Below are 19,585 nucleotides of genomic sequence, written 5' to 3' on the forward strand. Positions count from 1 at the left end.
TCCTCTGCCCCCCAGAAGTCCTTATGGGAAGGGACTTCCAGTGGTCCAGGTCCCTCTGGCCGCGTCCCCCCTCATCTGATAGGTGCGGCCAGTCCCTATTTTTTTTTTTTTTTTTTTTTGGCTTTTTGGGGCCGCACCCGGGGCATCTGGAGGTTCCCAGGCTAGGGGGTCTAATCCGAGCTACAGCTGCCAGCCTATACCACAGCCACAGCAATGCAGAATCCCAGCCTCGTCTGTGACCTACACTAGAGCTAACGGGCAACGCCCAAGCCTTGACCCACTGAGCAAGGCCAGGGATCGAACCTGCAACCTCCTGGTTCCTAGTGGATTGTTTCCACTGCGCCACAACGGGAACTCCCGCCAGTCCCTATCATAAGCCTGGGACCGCTTAGGGGGTGGAACAGTTGGGGTTGGGAAGGGGTAGTTCAGCTGTCTTGAACTGATGCCACAATATTGTTCATCAGATAATCCTTTCTACCTCTCAATTCCCCAAACCTTTCCCAGACGTCTTCCCTCCCCCTCCTCCCCTCCCCCTCCTCCCTCCCCCCTCCCCCTCCCCTCCTCCTCCCTCCTCCCCTCCCCTCTCCTCACCTCCGCCCCTCCCTTCCTCTTCTGGGTTGGCCTTTCCCCGGGTGCATCAGCTCCGCCCCCAACCCAAGGCAGGGCCCTATAGGTGGAGAGTCGTGGGAGAGGTCACGGCCCCGCCCTCTCCTCTCCTCCCCTCCACACGGAAGCTCAGTGGCCCCCCTGCCAGGATGTCTGACACCTGGGTCCTCGGCCTCGTGCCCACCTTGCTGCTTGCCCTGCCGGCTGGCCTCCAACAGGTGAGCTTTTTGGGAGGTAAGCCGGTTAGATTTTGGGGGGTCCTACCCTTGTGGGTCAGGGGCCCCGCTTCTGGCTCTGGATCACCACCTACTATGGTCAGGATTTCCTCATGACCACACGTATTTAGCAACTTCCTTTCTCTTTTGGCCGGGGAGGTGGAGGTGAGGGCAGTGGAAGGAGGTCCTGAGAAGGCCTGGGTTCCTTCACCTTGTGGGGAGGCAGGGGCGGGGGAGACTGTGTCGTGGGACCTGCGCCGCCTGACACCTAGTGCCTCTCTGAGTGGGGACTTTGATCCTGGCGTCGTTAGTCTCGTTAGTCTTGTCTCGTTCTTGCTCCTTCCTGCTGTGTCAGAAAGCAGTGACTGGGGGCCGGGGCGACAGTGGGGGTGTGTGTGTGTCTAAGGTCTGGACGCCTGGCCAGCCTGTCCCCCCCAGCTCTGTTCTCCTAGTGCTGGGGATGACCTTGGGAAGGCCCTGCCCCTCTCTGGGACTGTTTCTCTCTGCGTGCCCTGGAGGAAAGGAGGCTCCTTTGTCCCTTCCTAGGTGCGGGGCTAGGATTCCAGCCGGTGATAGGATTTGATCCGGCTGCCTGACCCCAGGCTGGGGTGACCTCTGGAATCTGTGATTTCTGAAGTGAGGCAAGGTTTCAGCACCCCTTTATCCCTCCCCTGACTCCAGTAATGGGGGCAGTCTATCCAATTCTGGGGTGGGAGATGATCCTAGAAACTGACATGGGTCTAGAACACGGTTTTTAAATTACTTGTGTCAGAGTCCGAAGGAAGTTGCAGGCCTGCTTCCCACGTTCATGAACTTGTGCTGAGCCGCTCTGCCCCACCCCACCCCAAGCCCTGCTCTTCCTTCTCTATCACCAGGCTGTGGGTTTGTGCCAGCTCTAGGCTGAGCATCCTCTGGTCGATTCCTCCCAACCACTGCAGGGGGCAGGCAGTTGATGCTCCCTGTTCACATGTAAGCAGTTGCCGAAGATTATCCCAACACTTGATAAAACACAGGCTCTGAACCACCTCAGATAAGACCATCCTCTGTTTAAAACAGGATGGTAGGGGGAGGAGTTCCCTGGTGGCTCAGTGGGTTAAGGGTCTGGCATTGTCACTGTTGTGGCTCAGGTTCAATCCCTGGCCCAGGGAACTTCCACATGCTACAGGTACAGCCAAAAAAACAAAACAAAACAAAACAAAACAAAATGGGGTGGTGGGAGAATCTGGGAAAGTGTCCTCTACTCCTCACAGGAGTGCAGCATTATTATTATTATTTTGCTTTTTAGGGCCACAGGTACGGCATATGGAACTTCCCAGGCTAGGGGTCAAATTGGAGCTGCAGCTGCCAGTCCCAGCCCCAGCCCCAGCCCCAGCCACAACCACACCAACTCAGGATCTGAGCCGCCTCTGCGACCTACACCACAGCTCACAGCAATGCTGGATCCTTAACCCACTCATCATGGAATCCCCATCCTCATGGATACTGGTTGGGTTTGTTACTGCTGAGCCACAATGGAAACTCCTTAATTTATTAAAGTAATTGTTCATTGTCTTTCTTAGTTAGGGGCCAGGAGGGGGAGGAGGGGCAGGGGCTAGAATCTGAGGGGAAGGGAGTACCCTGAGTGCCTGAATCCCTTTGGGGGTCCCCAACTCTGCAGTCATTCCAGGGTGCTGTGTGGCCCTCAGCCTCTCTGGGCCATTCCTGCTGGGGTTTATCCCTGCTCCTGAGCCCACTGGCCAAGACTTGGGAGAAGGGGGTGTACGTGCAGGACGGAGCACATAACGGGGGTTTCAGCCCAACTGTTAGTGGCTGTGATTGGTCTTCTTGGTTTTACTATTGTCGTCAGTGGCCATCGAAATGTTATTTCTGGAATTCCCATTGTGGTGCGGCGGAAACGAATCTTACTAGGAACCATGAGGGTGTGGGTTCGATCCCTGGCCTTGATCAGTGGGTTAAAGATCTGGTGTTGCCGTGAGCTGTGGTATAGGTCGCAGATGCGGCTGGGATTGGACCCCTAGTCTGGGAACCTCCATATGCCGCAGGTGCGGCCCTAGAAAGCAAAAAAAAAAAAAAAAAAGTTATTTCCAAGTCTTTGGTCTGACCACTGTTGGCTTCTTATTCTTTCTTGAGTGTGGCTGCTTGGTCCCCCCACCCCGAGGTTAGAGTGGGGGGACAGATACCCACACATTTTGCCCCCCCCACCACGGTCTGAGAGCTGCCAGGATGAAATGAGACCCAGTGGTCAATGCATGCTTTTTCATTCATTCTGCCTCTGCTGTTATCGTGAGTGTTGATTTTCAACACGAATCCCTTCCTGGGTGAAGTTTACATTCTACTGAGGAGACAGAAAAGTAACAAGATAAAGTAAAAGCATATTAGATGTTGACAAGAGCTATGCAGAGACAGGAGGTGCAATTAGAGGAAAAGAGATGCTTTGGGGAAGTGGGTGTAATTTTACATAAGATGGTCAGGCGTTCCCGTTATGGCTCAACAGTAACGAACCTGACTAGTATCCATGAGGATGTGGGTTCAAGCCCTGGCCTCATTCAGTGGGTTAAGGATCTGGTGATGCCGTGAGCTGCGGCGTAGGTCTCGGACACAGCTCAGATCCTGCGTGGCTGTGGCTGTAGCTGTGGCTGTGGCATAGACTGGCAGCTATAGTTCTGATTCAACCCCTAGTCTGGGAACTTCCATATGCTGCAGGTGCAGCCCTAAGAAGCAAAATAAATAAAGAAATAAGACCGTCAGAGAGGGAGGTGCTGGAGCCAGCCTCTCCGATACCTGAGGGAAGAACATTTCAAACAGGGCTGGTACACATATTTGCTCTTGATCAGGTCAAATTCTATGATAGCCCTAACCTACAGAACTAGTACAGAAGAGGGAGGGAGGGAGGAGGAGCTGATTCCGGGCGGGGGGGGGGGGTCCAGTGCTCCTCAGAGCCAGGAAGACCCTCCAGCCCCCAGCCCCGGGCAGGGACCAGAGAGATGAATGGAAATTCAGAAGCCCTGAGCCCTAAGAAGAGGGCCCGCCCCTGCAGGCAGGTGCAAGATAGCCGAGTGTGTGCAGGGAACTCCCAGTGGGTGTGTGTGCAAGAAGGGGAGACCGGTAGGGGCTGGACGTGGGCAGGGGTGGGGGCGGGGGGCTTCCAGCAAAGTTGCGAGTGATCGGATTTGTTGGATAGGAGCTCAGCTAACGTGTTACAAATGGCAGGTGAGGGGAGAGCGCTGGCATCCTGCCCGTGATGGGGTTGGATTGGATGGTTGGGGAGAAGGCGCGAGTTTCTGGACCTGGGGGTGAGCCGGTGCGGTGGGAGGTGCGGTGAGAAGAGGAAGGAGCTGGGGCTCCAGCCACTGACCTGGGGAACATGAGGAGTCAGGTGGAGGACAGGCTTGGGGGCCAATGCGGGTCCTCTGGGGACCTGCTGGCCGTGCCTGGGTAGCATCTGGGTGGAAGCCCCCCCCCCCCGCGCGCCCCCCAGTGTGTGACCCACGCCTCTGCCTCTTTTCTTCCACAGGCTGCAGCCACGTGTGCTCCCTTCCAGTAAGTCCGGGATTTGGGCTGTCCCTTCCAGTGTGCGGAGGAGACACCCCACATCCTGCCTTGGCTGCCTTCATCTTCCTCCGCCACTCCCCTTCTAGCCTGAATCCACCCCCTCCCTCCCTCCACCAGCCAACCCAGGGGCAGTTTCATCCCTGTGGGCCGAACCCCATCCTTCTCACTGCAGGCTTAGACCATCTCCCCTCAGAGGGTACCCTGGAAGCAGGAGCTAACACTCTTAATAGATAAACACGAAGAAACCGAAGCACAGGGAGGAGGGGCTGACGGGGGTGGGCTCTGGGCAGAAAAATATTTCCACCCAGTCGGTACTGGATGTTCCAGGAACATCCTCTTTCCCCCCACCCCACCCCACCCCATGGGCACCAGAAACAGCTCTCTCCTCCTGGAGTTAGTTGCGGACCCTCCCCACTGCCGCCCCCCCCCCCCCGCCCCATCTCCTCGGAGTGATGCTGAAGCCACTGCAACACTCTTTCCCCACACCCGCCCCCTGAGATTGACAGGACATTCATTACACCCATTTTATAGATGAGGAAGGTGAGGCCCAGGAAGGGCCACAAGGCCAGCAGTGAGCTGAGCCTGAAACCCAGGTCCTGGCCCAGCCTCAGGTTCTTCCCGCTGAGCCCGCAGGGGGAGCCCGTACCCCGACTCTGCTAGGGGTGGGGCTTGTGCCCTGAGTGCTTGGATAGGTTTTGAGAAGCTGGGATCCTGCCGCCTCCCCACCTTGGTACCAACAGCCCTCTCTCTGCCCCCGCCCCCCCCCCCCCAGCACCTGCCCTAAAGGATTTAAGTGTTGTGGTGACACATGCTGCCCAGAATACCAGCGGGAGCCCTTTGGGTTCTTCTCTGGCCCCTTCAGGTGAGCCTAGGGCACAGGGGCACCATCCTCTGAGGAGTCTGGTCTACACAGGACTGGGCTGGACTTCCTGCTGAGGGGGTGGGGGAAGGAAGGGACAGGGGTGCGGCAGGATGTCCTGAAGCCTCAGGGTGATGGTGGTGGTTTATCTTCCCAGGATCTTTGTCATCATCTTCCTGATTTTCATACCGCTCTTGTGCATCTGTGGCCTGGCTAAGCACATCTTCCGCAACTGCAGAGAGCCAGAGCACGAGCCCCCCACGGAGCATGAGGGGCCCCCGGAACTGCCCTCCATCGCTCCCGAAGAGAGGGTCATAGCACCCATTTCGGACTCCCCACCCCCCTACAGCGAGGTGGGTATCCATCCTCATCCCCGCTCTGGCCTCTGTGTCTCCGTATTCAGACTTTGAAGAGTTCTCTTGTGACGCAGCAGGTTAAGGATCTGGCATTCGCCCCTGCAGCGGCTTGGGTCGCTGCTGTGGCACAGGTTCGATCCCTGGCCAGGGAACTTCCATATGCCACAGGCATGGCCGAAGAAAAAAAACCAAAAGTTGGTTTTGTTTTGGTTTTGGGTTTTGGGTTTTGTTTTTTTTTTGTTGTTTTTTTTTTTTTTTTTTTTTTTTTTTGCCTTTTGGGGCTGCACTTGTAGCTTTTGGAAGTTCCCAGGCTAGGGGTCGAATTGGAGCTGCAGCTGGTGGGCCTGCACCACAGCCACAGCAACTTGGTATCGGAGCTGCATCTGCGACCTACACCACAGCTCACAGCAACACTGGATCCATAACCCAGTGAGCGAGGCCAGGGATTGAACCCACGTCTTCATGGATACTAGTTGGATACAATGAGCCACGAGGGAACTCCTGAAAAGATTTTTGGAACAAGAGGGACAGTGGAGGGCGTCCTTACACCATGCCCCAGACCCTACGGAGAGCTCTGCACCCAGCAGCGGGTCACCCTTCTCCCTGGTAAATGTGCTACCACCAGCACACGGGTGGTGACAGCCAGGGGCAGGTCCTGAGAAGACCCTGTGTCCCTCCGTCTCCCTGCAGGTTATTCTGAAGCCGGAACTAGGCCTGCCTCCCACAGAGCCACCCCCTCCATACAGCTGCAGGCCTGAAGAATACACCAGGGCATGCAGAGGCATCGACAACCCAGCCTTCTGAGCCACCTCCTGCCTGGAACCCTCCTGCCATCAGTCACCTCCTCTCCAAGACCTCCTGGATCAAGCCAGAGACTCCTGGGACCAACCGCCTAGAAGGTCCTGCTACACCTCTGGCCATTCTTGGTTTTAACTTATTGCTTTTCCTACCCCTGTTCCAGGCCTGTGGCCTCGCTAGCCCCAGGAGCTGATCTGAAGGGACCCCCTCCCACCGCCCCCATCCCATGCCAAGTTTGAGGCTGCCAGGAGGAAAATGTGAATAGCTGGAGGGGCCCAGGAGTGAATGGGCCACTCTGAGGAGTGGAGAGCGCTTCCAGAACGTCGGCTGGGCCGCCAGCTCTGAGATGTGTTGGGGGGCACTGATGTACTCGGGGAGACAGGGCTGCAGGGCACTGATGTACTTGGGGAGACAGGGCTGCATGAGCTCTGAGCCATCTGATTCCACCCCAATAGGAAAGACGCCCTGTTCCCTCCCCTCCCAACACATGCACTCACTAAAGCTCAGTTGCTTGTTGCTGTGTCTGTCTCTGTGTGGGGAGGTGAGCCCAGGCCCTGCTGGGGGACTGGGGGGGGGGGCAGTGCGCCTGAAACCCCACCATTGATGAGGCTGAGAGCTCAGTACATATGTGGGACACCCTCCAGAGAGGATCTTTGTAGATGCTTTGACCTCTGGTTCCTTTTTTTTTTTTGCTTTTTTAGGGCCACACCTGCCACATATGGAAGCTCCCAGGCTAGGGATTCAATCAGAGCTGTAGCCACCAGCCTACACCGCAGCCACAGCAATGAAGGATCTGAGCCACATCTGCGTCCTACACCACAGCTCATGGCAACGCTGGATCCTTAACCCACTGAGAAGGCCAAGGATCGAACCTTCATCCTCATGGATGCTAGTCAGATTTGTTTGATGGGGACGTGGAAAAAAAAAAATTTTTTTTTTTAAATGCACAAAACCCATAGTTTTCTCATGGCTCTGCAGTGAAGGATCTGGCACTGTCATTGCTGTGGCGCTGGTTTGATCCTTGGCCTGGGGAGCTTCCAAATGCCAAAATATAATAAAATACACACGACCCAGCAATTCCACTTCTAGGAATGATCCTTCAGAAATGCTCATACAAAAGAGCTCAAAGAGATGTCCACTGCGCCACCATAGCTGGGGGCAAACGAAAGCACCCTTAATATCCGTCAATAGGAGCCTGTTAGATGTACCAGGTCCACCCATATTGTGAATGTCATGCTGGGGGGGAGTTCCCGTTGTGGCGCAGTGGAAACAAGTCTGACTAGGAACATGAGGTTGCGGGTTCGATCCCTGGCCTCGCTCAGTGGGTTAAGGATCTGGTGTTGCCGTGAACTGTGGTATAGGTCGCAGATGCGGCTCGGATCCTGTGTTGCTGTGGCTGTGGTGTAGGCTGGCAGCTGTAGCTCTGATTAGACCCCTAGCCTGGGAACCCCCATATGCTGCAGGTGTGGCCCTAAAAGGACAAAAGACAAAAAAAAGAAAAAAAGAAAAAAAAGTGGATCTGAAGCACCAACTTGGCATGATGTCCGTTATTTATTATTACAGAGAAGAGGCAGATTGCAGAACAATGGTCTATGATCTCAACTTGTAAACCTATTATCACCTCATGTGGCATATGTTTTACCGCTTTCAACATGTATAGAAAATATCTAGATAGGAGTTCCCGTTGTGGCACAGTGGTTAACGAATCCGACTAGGAACCATGAGGTTGCAGGTTCGGTCCCTGCCCTTGCTCAGTGGGTTAAGCATCTGGTGTTGCCGTGAGCTGTGGTGTAGGTTGCAGACGTGGCTCGGATCCTGCGTTGCTGTGGCTCTGGCGTAGGCCGGTGGCTACAGCTCCAATTCGACCCCTAGCCTGGGAACCTCCATATGCCGTGGAAGCGGCCCAAGAAATGGCAACAAAAAAAAAAAAAAAAAAAAAAAAAAGAAAGAAAATATCTAGACAGATAGGAACCAAACCACTCTGGTCAGCACTGTGGGGTGGAGGGTTGGAAGTCCTCCGTTGCTGAGGGAGGCTTTTTCTTTTGCGTGATCTGTCATTGTTTACATCTTTCACCATGAGCAAGCGAGACTTTGGCAAACTATATAAAGATCTAATGCAAAATATAGGCAACTTGAGAAGTTAATGAAGACTCATCTTGTGAACTTTGATCCACGGCAACTCACATGTTATCAGCCTTGCTATGAGGAAGAAGCTCAAAGGACTCGGCCTCGGGCACACACAGGACATGGATGGGACCCAGGGGACAGATAAGCAATGGATATGGGAAAGCCTGGACACCTACCAGACAGGTGTGAGGATAGGTGATGCCTGTGTGTCACACGTAGGTGGGACTGTGATGGGCACTCTGGATACATCGGATGCCTGGCTCACGGGTTGGGTGGGTGAGCAATTGCACAGCAATTGAGAACTGATCCCTTGCATTTGGGTTAGCAGCTCAAACCGACAAAAAATAACAGAAGGTGGAGTCCCTTAGTGAGTGAATGAGGGATTAAGAGGACAAGTGATGTGAAGTTCTGCCAGAGATACTTGGGATGAGGCATGCAGCCTGGTTACCTCCGAGAAGGTGCCCCTTGTGGCTGTGGACTTGACCTCTCTGCAGGGCTCCGCATGGGACTGGGGAGTATAGGAAACGCTGAGAGGCAGGGAGCAAGGGGCAGAGTGGGGGGGCAGTGAGGAGCACCCTATACTCCCGGGAGGAAGCGGGAGGAGAAAGGGGAAGCTAGGGGGAGGGATGACACCAAGAATCTTACCCGAGACCGAGAGTCAGAACCAACATGGTAGCGTCTACATCCGGCATCTCCAGGTCCCAGTCCCCTGCGCCCCACACCGTCCCCTGCACAATGAAGGGGTGTACTCCCTTGCAATAACCGCCATCGCTGGTAACCACAAATCTCCCACCCCCGCCCCCCAGCATCAGTCACTTCCTATTCCTCCCACTCCGGATACTGTACTAGCCCCAGGCCACCAGATCTCTGAGCCCACTGAGCCCCTCAAGCCATTGGCCTTGGCCTCTTAGTCTGTCCTCACTGTCCTTACCCAGTTTGGAGTCCTTGATCCCTCCTAATAGTGCCCTGCGTCTAATTCTTTTACCCTTTTCTGCATCTGTTGTACTCACCTGGAAAAATCCCAAACCCTGATTGGAAGCAAGTTTTGCTCAAGAACCAGTACACTGGTGTGAGTGGACTCACTTCAAAATCAAAACTCCAAATCTCAAGGGGACCCTCCCTGCCTCAGAAGCTTTGCTTCCTCACTCTTGAGGTGACAATTCTACTCTTCTCTCTCATCTCCCAGTCTCGATGTCAGGTGATGATGGCGCCACAGACTTCAGAGGAAAACAATGGATGTGATCACACAAAAAACACCCAGTCCCTGAGTTCCCGTCGTGGCTCAGCGGTTAGAGAATCTGACTAGGAAGCATGAGGTTGCGGGTTCAATCCCTGGCCTTGCTCAGTGGGCTAAGGATCCGGCGTTGCTCTGACTGTGATGTAGGCTTGCGGCTAGAGCTCTGCTTAGACCCCTAGCCTGGGAACCTCCATATGTCGCAGGTGTGGCCCTAAAAGGACCAAAAAAAAAAAAAAAAGATAAATAAAAGACAGAACCAGTCCTGTCCCCACCACACCCCCACCTCTGGCTACAGTGGAAACCACATTCCACATCTCCAACTGGATCCCCCACCCCCAAGAGCCTCCCGGAGCCTCACCCCTGCAGTAATTCCTGCCTCAGCCATTTCTCCCTCATTATTGGACCTTTATCATTATCACCTGTGCATCAATGAAACCCTCCTTTGGTACTGTCATCCCTCCTGTCATCACTTCATCCTGCTCCAATCAGCCCTTTGTCCCCATCATTACAGGAAATGTCTCTTGTCCGCCTCACCTGTGACCTACATCTTGCTGAGGCCAAAGGTCAAGTCTCCCGCCTCATTTACGCAGTCTCTGGATATTGGACACACTTGGCCACTTCCTCCTTTTTTATTTACTTTTTTTTGGCCGCCCCTGCAGCATGTTGAATTTCCTGGGCCAGGGATTGAACCCAGGCGAGAGTTGCAACCTGTGCCACAACTGTGGCAACACTGGATCCTTAAGCCACTGAACCACAAGGGAACTTGCATCCTCCTTTTTTTTTTTTTTTTTTTTTTTTTTTTTTGGCCTTTTTTTAGGGCCGAACTCGCGGCATATGGAGGTTCCCAGGCTAGGGGTCTAATCGGAGCTCCAGCTGCTGGCCTACACCACAGCTACAGCAACTCCAGTCCAAGCCACATCTGCAACCTACCACCACAGCTCACAGCAACGCTGGATCCTTAACCCACCCAGTGAGGCCAGGCATCGAACCCTCAACCTCATGGTTCCTAGGCAGATTCGGTTCCGCTGCACCACAATGGGAACTCCCATCCTCCTTCTTAAAGTACCATCTTGTCTGGACTTCTCTGAAGCCACCTCCCCTGGTTTTCGTCCTGTTCACCGCTGCTCCTTTTCAGGCGCCTTCACTTTCCCCCTCCCCCTGCATGACAGTTGACTGAGGTTCTGTCTTTGAGCTTCTCACCTTCACCTTCACTCCCTTAGTGGGTCTCAGCCAGTTCTGAGGCTTCATAGACCATCTATGGTCTGATGAATCTCTGATCTTTATCTCTGGCCAAGACGTTGCCCCTGAGTTCCAGACTTAGATATTTAACTACCTAACACCTCCTTGGGTGCATCTCACAATCCAAACCAGGTTTTAACTTCCCTCCACCCCACCCCAAATCCAGTCCTTCCCAGTTGTTCCATCATAAAGAGATGGCACTACCCACCAGCCTGCTGTTCAGGCCTAAGAACTGGATTATTCCAATTTGTCTCTTTCCTTCACCCCCTCATCCTGCCTCCAGAATAGATCCATGTCCCCTTTTCCCCATTTCACTGATACAACCCTAGACCAAGTCACTGTCAGGCGGAGCCTAGGCGGTCCTACTACTGATGTCCTATCCGGTTTGCACCTGCGCCTCCATCCTGCCCCCTGCAGTTTATCCCATTCACTGCACCCAAGATAAAGCATAAATAAATAAACCGTCAATAAGACGCATCCCTGATTCCTGTTGTGGCTCAGCAGTTAACAAACCTGACTAGCATCCATGAGAACACAGGTTCAATTCCTGGCATCACGCAGTGGGTTAAGGATCTGGCATTGCCGTGAGCTGTGGTTGCTATAGGTTGCTATAGCTGTGGGAGCTATAGGTTGCAGATGCGGCTCGGATCCTGCGTTGCTGTGGCCGTGGTGTAGGCTGGCAGCTGCAGCTCTGATAAGACCCCTAGCCTGGGAACCTCCAGATGCCACGGGTATGGCCCTAAAAAGACCAAAAAAAAAAAAAAAGAATGCATCTTGGGGATTTTGAAGCCAGGAGGGTCCCTTTGAAAAGCATCTTGAGCCACCAAGCTCCTTCCCTGCTCAGGGCCTTTGCACATGCTGGCCCCTTTGCTGTGAGCACTCTTTTCGATGCTATTTCCCATCAGTCTGCTTCTCTTTCTTTTGGCTTAGTTTTTGTCTTTTTGTCATTCTCATCTAGAAGGCACCTCAGAGATCCTCTGAAACAACATATCTCAAAGTATAATCCCTAAAAAACTAGTTCTAGAAGATACTTTTTAAAGGTGGAGTGGCATTCTGTGTTCAAATAAGTTTGGAAAATGCGGCGTTCCCGTCATGGCACAGCGGAAATGAATCCAACTAGGAACCATGAGGCTGCGGGTTCCATCCCTGGCCTCACTCAGTGGATTAAGGATCCGGCGTTGCTGTGAGCGGTGGTGTAGGTCGCAGACACGGCTTGGATCTGGCATAGCTGTGGCTCTGGCGTAGGGCGGCAGCTGTAGCTCTAATTGGACCCCTTGCCTGGAAACCTCCATATGCCCTGGGTGTGGCCCTAAAAAGACAAAAGATAAAAATAAATAAGTTTGGAAAATGCTGCATACACATCTCACACTGTAAGAATCACAATTCACCTTAGCATACTTTTTAAGTATTTTATTTTATTTTTTATGGCCACACCCATGGCATGTGGAAGTTCCTGGGTTGGGGATTGAATCTGAGCAGCAGTTGGAACCTACACTGAAGCTTTAAAAACACCATATCATTTAACCCACTGTGCTAGGCTGGGGGTAGAACCTATCCTTCTGCAGCGACCCAAGCTGCTGCAGTAGTATTCTTAACCCACTGTGCCATACCAGGAATTCCTCACTTTAATACACACACACACACACACACACACACACACACACACACACACACACACAGTCTTTTTAGGGCTGCACCCGAGGCATCTGGAGGTTTCCAGGCTAGGGGTCTAATTGAAGCTGTAGCCACTGGCCCACACCACAGCCACAGCAACTTGGGATCCGAGCTGCCTCTGCGACCTATACCACAGCTCACGGCAACACCAGATCCTTAACCCACTGAGCAAGGCCAGGGATCAAACCCATGGCTTCATGGATGCTAGTCGGGTTCATTAACCACTGAGCCACAACAGGAACTCCTCACTTTAACATATATAGGCGTTGAGAATTCACAGCAAATAGGCCACCTTATCATTATCCAAAGCAGAATGACCCCAGTTTATTTCATCATAAAACACTGTTTTCTTTCTCATAATCCCTGTAGAAATTTGAGAAAAATGCTGATATAGTTCAACGTTGTCTTATAGATGCGATGACCAAAATCCAGTAAAGAGAAGTGACTTATCCGAGGCCACACAGCTGGCAGGGTCAGAAATTGGATTTAAAACGCAAGTGTCAGGAGTTCCCCTTGTGGCGCAGTGGAAACGAATCTGACTAGGAACCATGAGGTTGCAGGTTTGATTCCTGGTCTTGCTCAGTGGGTTGAGGATCCAGCGTTACCATGAGCTGTGGTGTAGGTCACAGACGAGGCTCAGATCTGGCATTGATGTGGCTCCGGCATAGGCTGGTGGCTACAGTTCCGATTAGACCCCTAGCCTGGGAACCTTCATATGCCACGGGTGCAGCCCTAAAAAGGACCAAAGGAAAAAAAAAAAAAAAAAAAAACCTCAGTCTCAGAGTTCCTGTCATGGTGCAGTGGAAATGAATCCAACTAGGAACCATAAGGTTTCGGGTTCGATCCCTGGCATCGCTCATTGGGCTGGGGATCCAGCATTGTCATGAGCTGTGGTGTAGGTTTCAGACATAGCCTGGGAACCTCCAGGTTTAGGGCAGGTGTGGCCCTACAAAGACAGAAAATAAATAAATAAAAACTAAAAAAAACTCAGTCTCCTCAAGGAGTTCCTACTGTGGCACAGAGGGCTACAGATCTGGCGTTGCTGCAGCTGTAGTGTAGGTGGCAGATGCGGCTTGGATCTGATCCCTGGCCCCTGGCCTGGGAACATCCGTATGCTGTGGGAGTGCTCAGCAACAAAACAAAACAAAACCTTGGTCTCCTCAAAGAGATGAAGAGATATTTATTGAGGGCCAAGGGTTAGAAGCGATGGGAAGCAGGGATGGGGTGACAACGAAGGAGGCGCAGGAGGGGATCTTTGTGGTGATGGAACAGTTCTGCACGGTGATTATATGGTGAAACGCCACTCCTTGGATAGACACGAACCCAGCCAAAGCTCAGAATAGGACTTGCACCCACAACCCATGACTTAGGAGGGGACGTGAAGCCATTGTCTTTTTTTTTTTTTTTTTTTTAAATACTCCCATGATTCTTGGCGTTCCCATTGTGTCTCAGCAGTTAAGGACATGACATAGGGTCTGTGAGGCTGCGGGTTCGATCCCTGGCCTCACTCATGGGTTTAGGATCCAGCATTGCCAACAAGCTGTGGTGAAGGTCAGAGATGTGGCTCAGATCCTGCAGGTGTGGCCCTAAAAGAAAAAAAGAAAATACTCCCATGATTCTTCTTTTTTTTTTCTTTTTAGGGCCGCAACGGTAGCATATGGACGTTCCCAGGCTAAGGGTCGAATTGGAGCTGCAGCTGCTGGCTGATACCACAGCCACAGCAATGCCAGGTCCAAGCTACATCTGTGAACTACACCACAGTTTGCAGCAACACTGGATCCTTAACCCACTGAGAAAGGCCAGGGGTAGAATCCACATACTTCATGGACAGTATGTCAGGGTCTTAACCTGCTGAGCCACAACAGGAAATCTTTTTATTTTTTGTCTTTTTGCCTTTTCTAGGGCCACTCCCTCGGCATATGGAGGTTCCCAGGCCAGGGGTCTAAACAGAGCTGTAGCTACCAGCCTACGCCACAGCCACAGCAACACAGGATCCAAGCCGTGTCTGCAACCTACACCACAGCTCACGGCAATGCTGGATCCTTAACCCACTGAGCAAGGCCAGGGATCGAACCTGCAACCTCATGGTTCCTGGTTGGATTCGTTAACCACTGCGCCACGACAGGAACTCCACAACAGGAAATCTTTAATTATTACTACTATTATTATTATCATAGTTGATTTACAATATTCTGTCAATTTCTGCTCTACTGCAAAGCAACTCAATTGTGTATATATACATATATATATATATATATATATATATATACACACACATATTCTTTTTCTCATATTATCTTCTATCATGTTCTTTTTTTTTTTTTTTTGTCTTTGTGCCTAGGGCCACACCCGCGGCATATGGAGGTTCCCAGGCTAGGGGTCCAACCGGAGCTGTAGCCGCCAGCCTATGCCAGAACCACAGCAACGCGGGATCCACGCCGCATCTTCGACCTACACCACAGCTCATGGCAACGCCGGATCCTTAACCCACTGAGCAAGGCCAGGGATCGAACCCGCAACCTCATGGTTCCTAGTCGGATTTGTTAACCACTGCGCCACGACAGGAACTCCCTCTTCTATCGTGTTCTATCACAAGTTCCAAGAAGTTCAAACTGTCTTTTAATTGAAAACTGCTCACCTGGTGTCAGGACTTTCTGAAGGTCAGGTTTTTTGGGGGTTTTTTTTGGTTGCACTCGTGGCATGCGGAAGTTCCTGGGGTCGGGGGTTGAACTCTTGCTACAGCCATGACCCGAGCCACTGCAGTGACAATGCCAGATCTTTAATCTGTTGGGCCACCAGGGAATTCCTTAGGTTCTTCCGTCTTTTTGCAGAAAGAATTCAGTGTAAAATAAAGCAGTAAAGAATGAGCTTATTGACATAGGACTCTTGTGAGCGATACAAGTGGGCAGGCAGGGGGGAGCACAGCCTTGAGAACAAAGAGGGCTACATTTTTTATAACCAAAGAAAAAAATGGGGAAGGGAGAGGACCACCTTCTTCCTCATTTTGGGGTAGACATTAACACATCAAGGCTTGCATCTTTAGTTCCTCCTTTGAGCCTATATGGTCTAATTGGGATGGTCATGGGGTTATTTGAATCATATGTATTTTACAGCAGAAATTATCACAACCTTGTAAATTAACTATACCTCAATAAAACTTTTTAAAAAGGAGAAGAGGAGTTCCCGTCTTGGCTCAGCGGTTAAGGAATCCGACTAGGAACCATGAGGTGGCGGGTTCGATCCCTGGCCTTGCTCAGTGGGTTAAGGATCCGGCGTTGCCATGAGCTGTGGTGTGGGTCGCAGACGCGGCTTGGATCTGGTGTTGCTGTGGCCGCGGGAAGCGGCCCTAGAAAAGGCAAAAAGAAAAAAAAGAGAGACAGAGAAGAAAAGAGATGGTTCGAATATCAATTGGGTTGAATGCATCTATTCAATAAAGGAAGAATATATGTAAAAAAATCGTGTATTTTTGCGAAAGGGCGGTGACATATTACTACAATATGATCATTCATCTCAAGCTTTGGTATAATGTCCCCTTTCCCCTAGTTTCTTTCCCTTTTCTCCTTCTCCTTCATCTTCTTCCTCTTCCTCCCCGACTCCTTCTTTCCTCCCTTTTAAGGCTATACCTGCGGCATATGGGCTTTCCCAGGCTAGGGGTCAAATCGGAGCTGCATCTGAGGGCTACGCCACAGCCACAACAGCAGCTGATCTGGGCCACATCTGCAACCTATGCCACAGCTTAAGGCAACACCAGATCATTAACCCACTGAGCAAGGCCAGGAATCAAACCCTCATCCTCACAGAGACAACATTGGGTCCTTAAGCTGCTGAGCCACAACAGGAACCCTTCACCTATATTCCTGTCTTGGCTACAGGCGGAAATGCTCCTCTTCAAGGACCATTAACTCCCTGACCTCATGAAACAAGACTCAGACCCCCTATGTATTGCCTTTGTGATTTTGTTTTGTTTTGTTTTTTTGGTTTTTGGGGGTTTTTTTTTTTTTTGTCTTTTTGCCTTTTCTTGAGCTGCTCCCGTGGCATATGGAGGTTCCCAGGCTAGGGGTCTAAGCGGAGCTATAGCCACTGGCCTACACCAGAGCCACAGCAACTCAGGATCTGAGCCGCGTCTGCAACCCACACCACAGCTCACAGCAACGCCGGATCCTTAACCCACTGAGCAAGGCCAGGGATCGAACCCACAACCTCGTGGTTCCTAGTCAGATTCATTAACCACTGCGCCACGATGGAAACTCCTGTCTTGGGTTTTAACTATCAGGACCTGTGGCTTGAGCATGCCTGGCACTTAAATGCATCTGGTCTTCCTTCAGGGTAGAGTAGACTGTTGATAGGTTACTAGAATCTTTTCTTGAGTGGTCATTAACTTAGGAACTCCCTTAAAATTCCCTTTCTGTCTTTAATCCCTTACTGGGATTTCTGAACTATTTATTTATCCTACTCTCTCCCTATGAGAGATGGTTACACGAATCCACACAGGCAATGAAATGACATAGAGCTATACACACACGTTGTACCAATGTCAGTTGCCTGATTTTCCTGATTTTGCGTAAGATGTAACCATTGGGAGAAAATGGGTCAAAAGAAGTTGGGCCCTCTTTGTACTATCTTTGCAGCTTTCTGTGAATCTATAGCGATTTCAAAAGAAAGAGATTTCACAAAATCAGGTTCCTGTCTCCAGGTTCAAGAGCTTTTTACATTGCTAAAGTTTATTAGGTCCAATTTAGTTTCGGTTTCATCCAGGGTCCAATGCAAAGCAGAGTTTACTGCTTTTTATAGTTTGCAATTTATTTAAACTGCAGTAATTTGGGAGTAGAGGGGGGCAATTTGTAGACACTCCACTGCAGTGATGAATGCAATGTTATATGGCTCTTCTCTTTCCTTTGCAACTGACCATGACTTTCTTGCAGCCAAGTGTGTGGCTCTTGCTCACATAGAGATGAAGAGACAAGAGGAAGAAGTCCTCAGCTGGGTTGCTTGTCATCTAGATGGACCTCTTTGGGGCAGGAATCTATGTGTGTGTGTGTGTATCACACATAGATGTAATATACGTATTGACATATATATGTGTGTGTGTATATATAATAAATATGCGCATATAAGATATAAATCTTATTTACAAAAACAGACAACTGGTTGGATTTGGCTCATGAGCCAAAGTTTACTGACTTCTGAACGAAAACAGTGGAATCAAGGAGTTCCCATTGTGGCTCAGCAGGAATGAACCCAACTAAGTATCCATGAGGATGCAGGTTTGATCCCTGGCCTTGCGTAGTGGGTTAAGTATCCAGCATTGCTGTTGGTGTAGCATAGGCCAGCTGCTGCAGCTCTGATTGGACCCCTAGCCTGGGAGCTTCCATATGCCACAAGTGCAGCCCTAAAAAAGTAAAACAGTGGAATCAAGATGGCAGAGGAATAGAATATGGAGCTCAAGTTCTCCCACAAATATAATTTTAAAAAACCAAAAAGTGGAGTTCCTGTCATGGCTCAGTGGAAATGAATCTGACTAGCATCCATGAGGAGGCAGGTTTGATCCCTGGCCTTGCTCAGTGGGTTAAGGATCCAGCATTGCCATGAGCTGTGGTGTAGGTCACAGATGCAGCTTGGATCTGGCATTGCTGTGGCTGTGGTGTAGGCTGGCAGCTGCAGCTCCAATTTGATCCCTAGCCTGGGAACTTCCATATGCTACAGGTGTGGCTCTAAAAAGAAAAAAAGAAAAACGATTAAAAAAAAAAAAAGACATAGACTAGCTGACTAGATTTAAAAAACAAGAACCAAAGACCCATATATAAGACCAGACACTATAAAACTCTTAGAGGAAAACATGGGCCAAACACTCTCTGACATAAATGACAGCAATATCTTCTCAGATCCACCTCTCAGAGTAATGACGGTAAAAACAAAAATTAAAATTGGACCTAATTAAACTTAAAAGTTTCTGCACAGCAAAGGAAACCGTAAACAAAACGAAAAGACAACCCACAGAATGGGAGAACATATTTGCAAATGAAGCAACTGACAAGGAATTAATCTCCAAAATTTATAAACACCTTCTGCAGCTCAATACCAAAAAAACAACCCCATCAGAAGATCTAAACAGACAATTTTCCAAAGAAGACATACAGATGGCCAAAAAACACATGAAAAGACGTTCAACATCAATCATTATTAAAAGAAATGCAATATCAAAACCACTATGCGGTACCACCTTACACCAGCCAGCATGGCCAGCATCAAAAATTCTACAAACAGTAAATGCTGGAGAGGGTGTGGAGAAAAAGGAACCCTATTACACTTTTGGTGGGATTGTAAATTGGTGCAACCACTGTGGAAAACAGCATAGAGATTCCTCAGAAAACTAAAAAGAGAATTACAATTTGATCCAGCAATCCCACCCCTGGGCATCTATCCAGAGAAAATCATGACTGGAAAAGACACATGTACTCCAATGTTCATTGCAGCACTATTTTCAACAGCCAAGACATGGAAACAACCTAAATGTCCATCGACAGAGGAGTGGATCAAGAACATGTGGTACATACATGTGATGGAATATTACTCAGCCATTAAAAGGAACGGAATACTGGCATTTTTAACAACATGGATAGACCTAGAAATGATCATGCTAAATGAAGTCAGTCAGACAATGAGCCACCAACATCAAATGCTTTCACTGACATGTGGAATCTTAAAAAAGGACAGAATGAACTTCTTTGCAGAACAGATACTGCACAGACTTTGAAAAACTTATGGTCTCCAAAGGACACAGTTCGGGGGGTGGGGGGGCTGCACTGGGGGTGTGGGATGGAAATCCTATAAAATTGGATTGTGATGATCATTGTACAACTACAAATGTAATAAATTCACTGAATAATAAAAAAAAGAAAGAAAGAAGCCACAAAAAAACAAG

The 19,585-nt window shown here is 50.4% G+C and overlaps 1 protein-coding gene across 1 annotated transcript; it reads left to right on the top strand.

Moving 5' to 3' along the window:
- The first annotated feature begins 737 nt into the window (after window positions 1-737).
- On the top strand, window positions 738-6,902 carry TMEM92 (transmembrane protein 92). The gene is made up of 5 exons (XM_003131586.4): window positions 738-824; window positions 4,336-4,361; window positions 5,146-5,235; window positions 5,390-5,585; window positions 6,279-6,902. Exons 1-5 carry the CDS (start codon window positions 756-758, stop codon window positions 6,390-6,392), a joined length of 495 nt encoding a protein of 164 aa, XP_003131634.2. The 5' UTR covers window positions 738-755; the 3' UTR covers window positions 6,393-6,902.
- The last annotated feature ends 12,683 nt before the right edge of the window (window positions 6,903-19,585 follow it).

The sequence above is a fragment of the Sus scrofa genome, chromosome 12 (genome assembly GCF_054392235.1).
Source record: "Sus scrofa isolate SSC_HxYL_T2T_F1_AM1 chromosome 12, Sscrofa_HxYL_maternal_Yorkshire_Landrace_v2.0, whole genome shotgun sequence".
In the NCBI taxonomy this organism is placed as follows: domain Eukaryota; kingdom Metazoa; phylum Chordata; class Mammalia; order Artiodactyla; family Suidae; genus Sus; species Sus scrofa.

Coding starts and splice junctions, on each gene's coding strand:
- TMEM92 (XM_003131586.4), top strand. CDS start 756: ATGTCTGACACCTGGGTCCTCGGCCTCGTGCCCACCTTGCTGCTTGCC. Junction 4,362..5,145: donor GCCACGTGTGCTCCCTTCCA/GTAAGTCCGGGA, acceptor CCCCCCCCCCAG/CACCTGCCCTAAAGGATTTA. Junction 5,586..6,278: donor CCCCACCCCCCTACAGCGAG/GTGGGTATCCAT, acceptor GTCTCCCTGCAG/GTTATTCTGAAGCCGGAACT.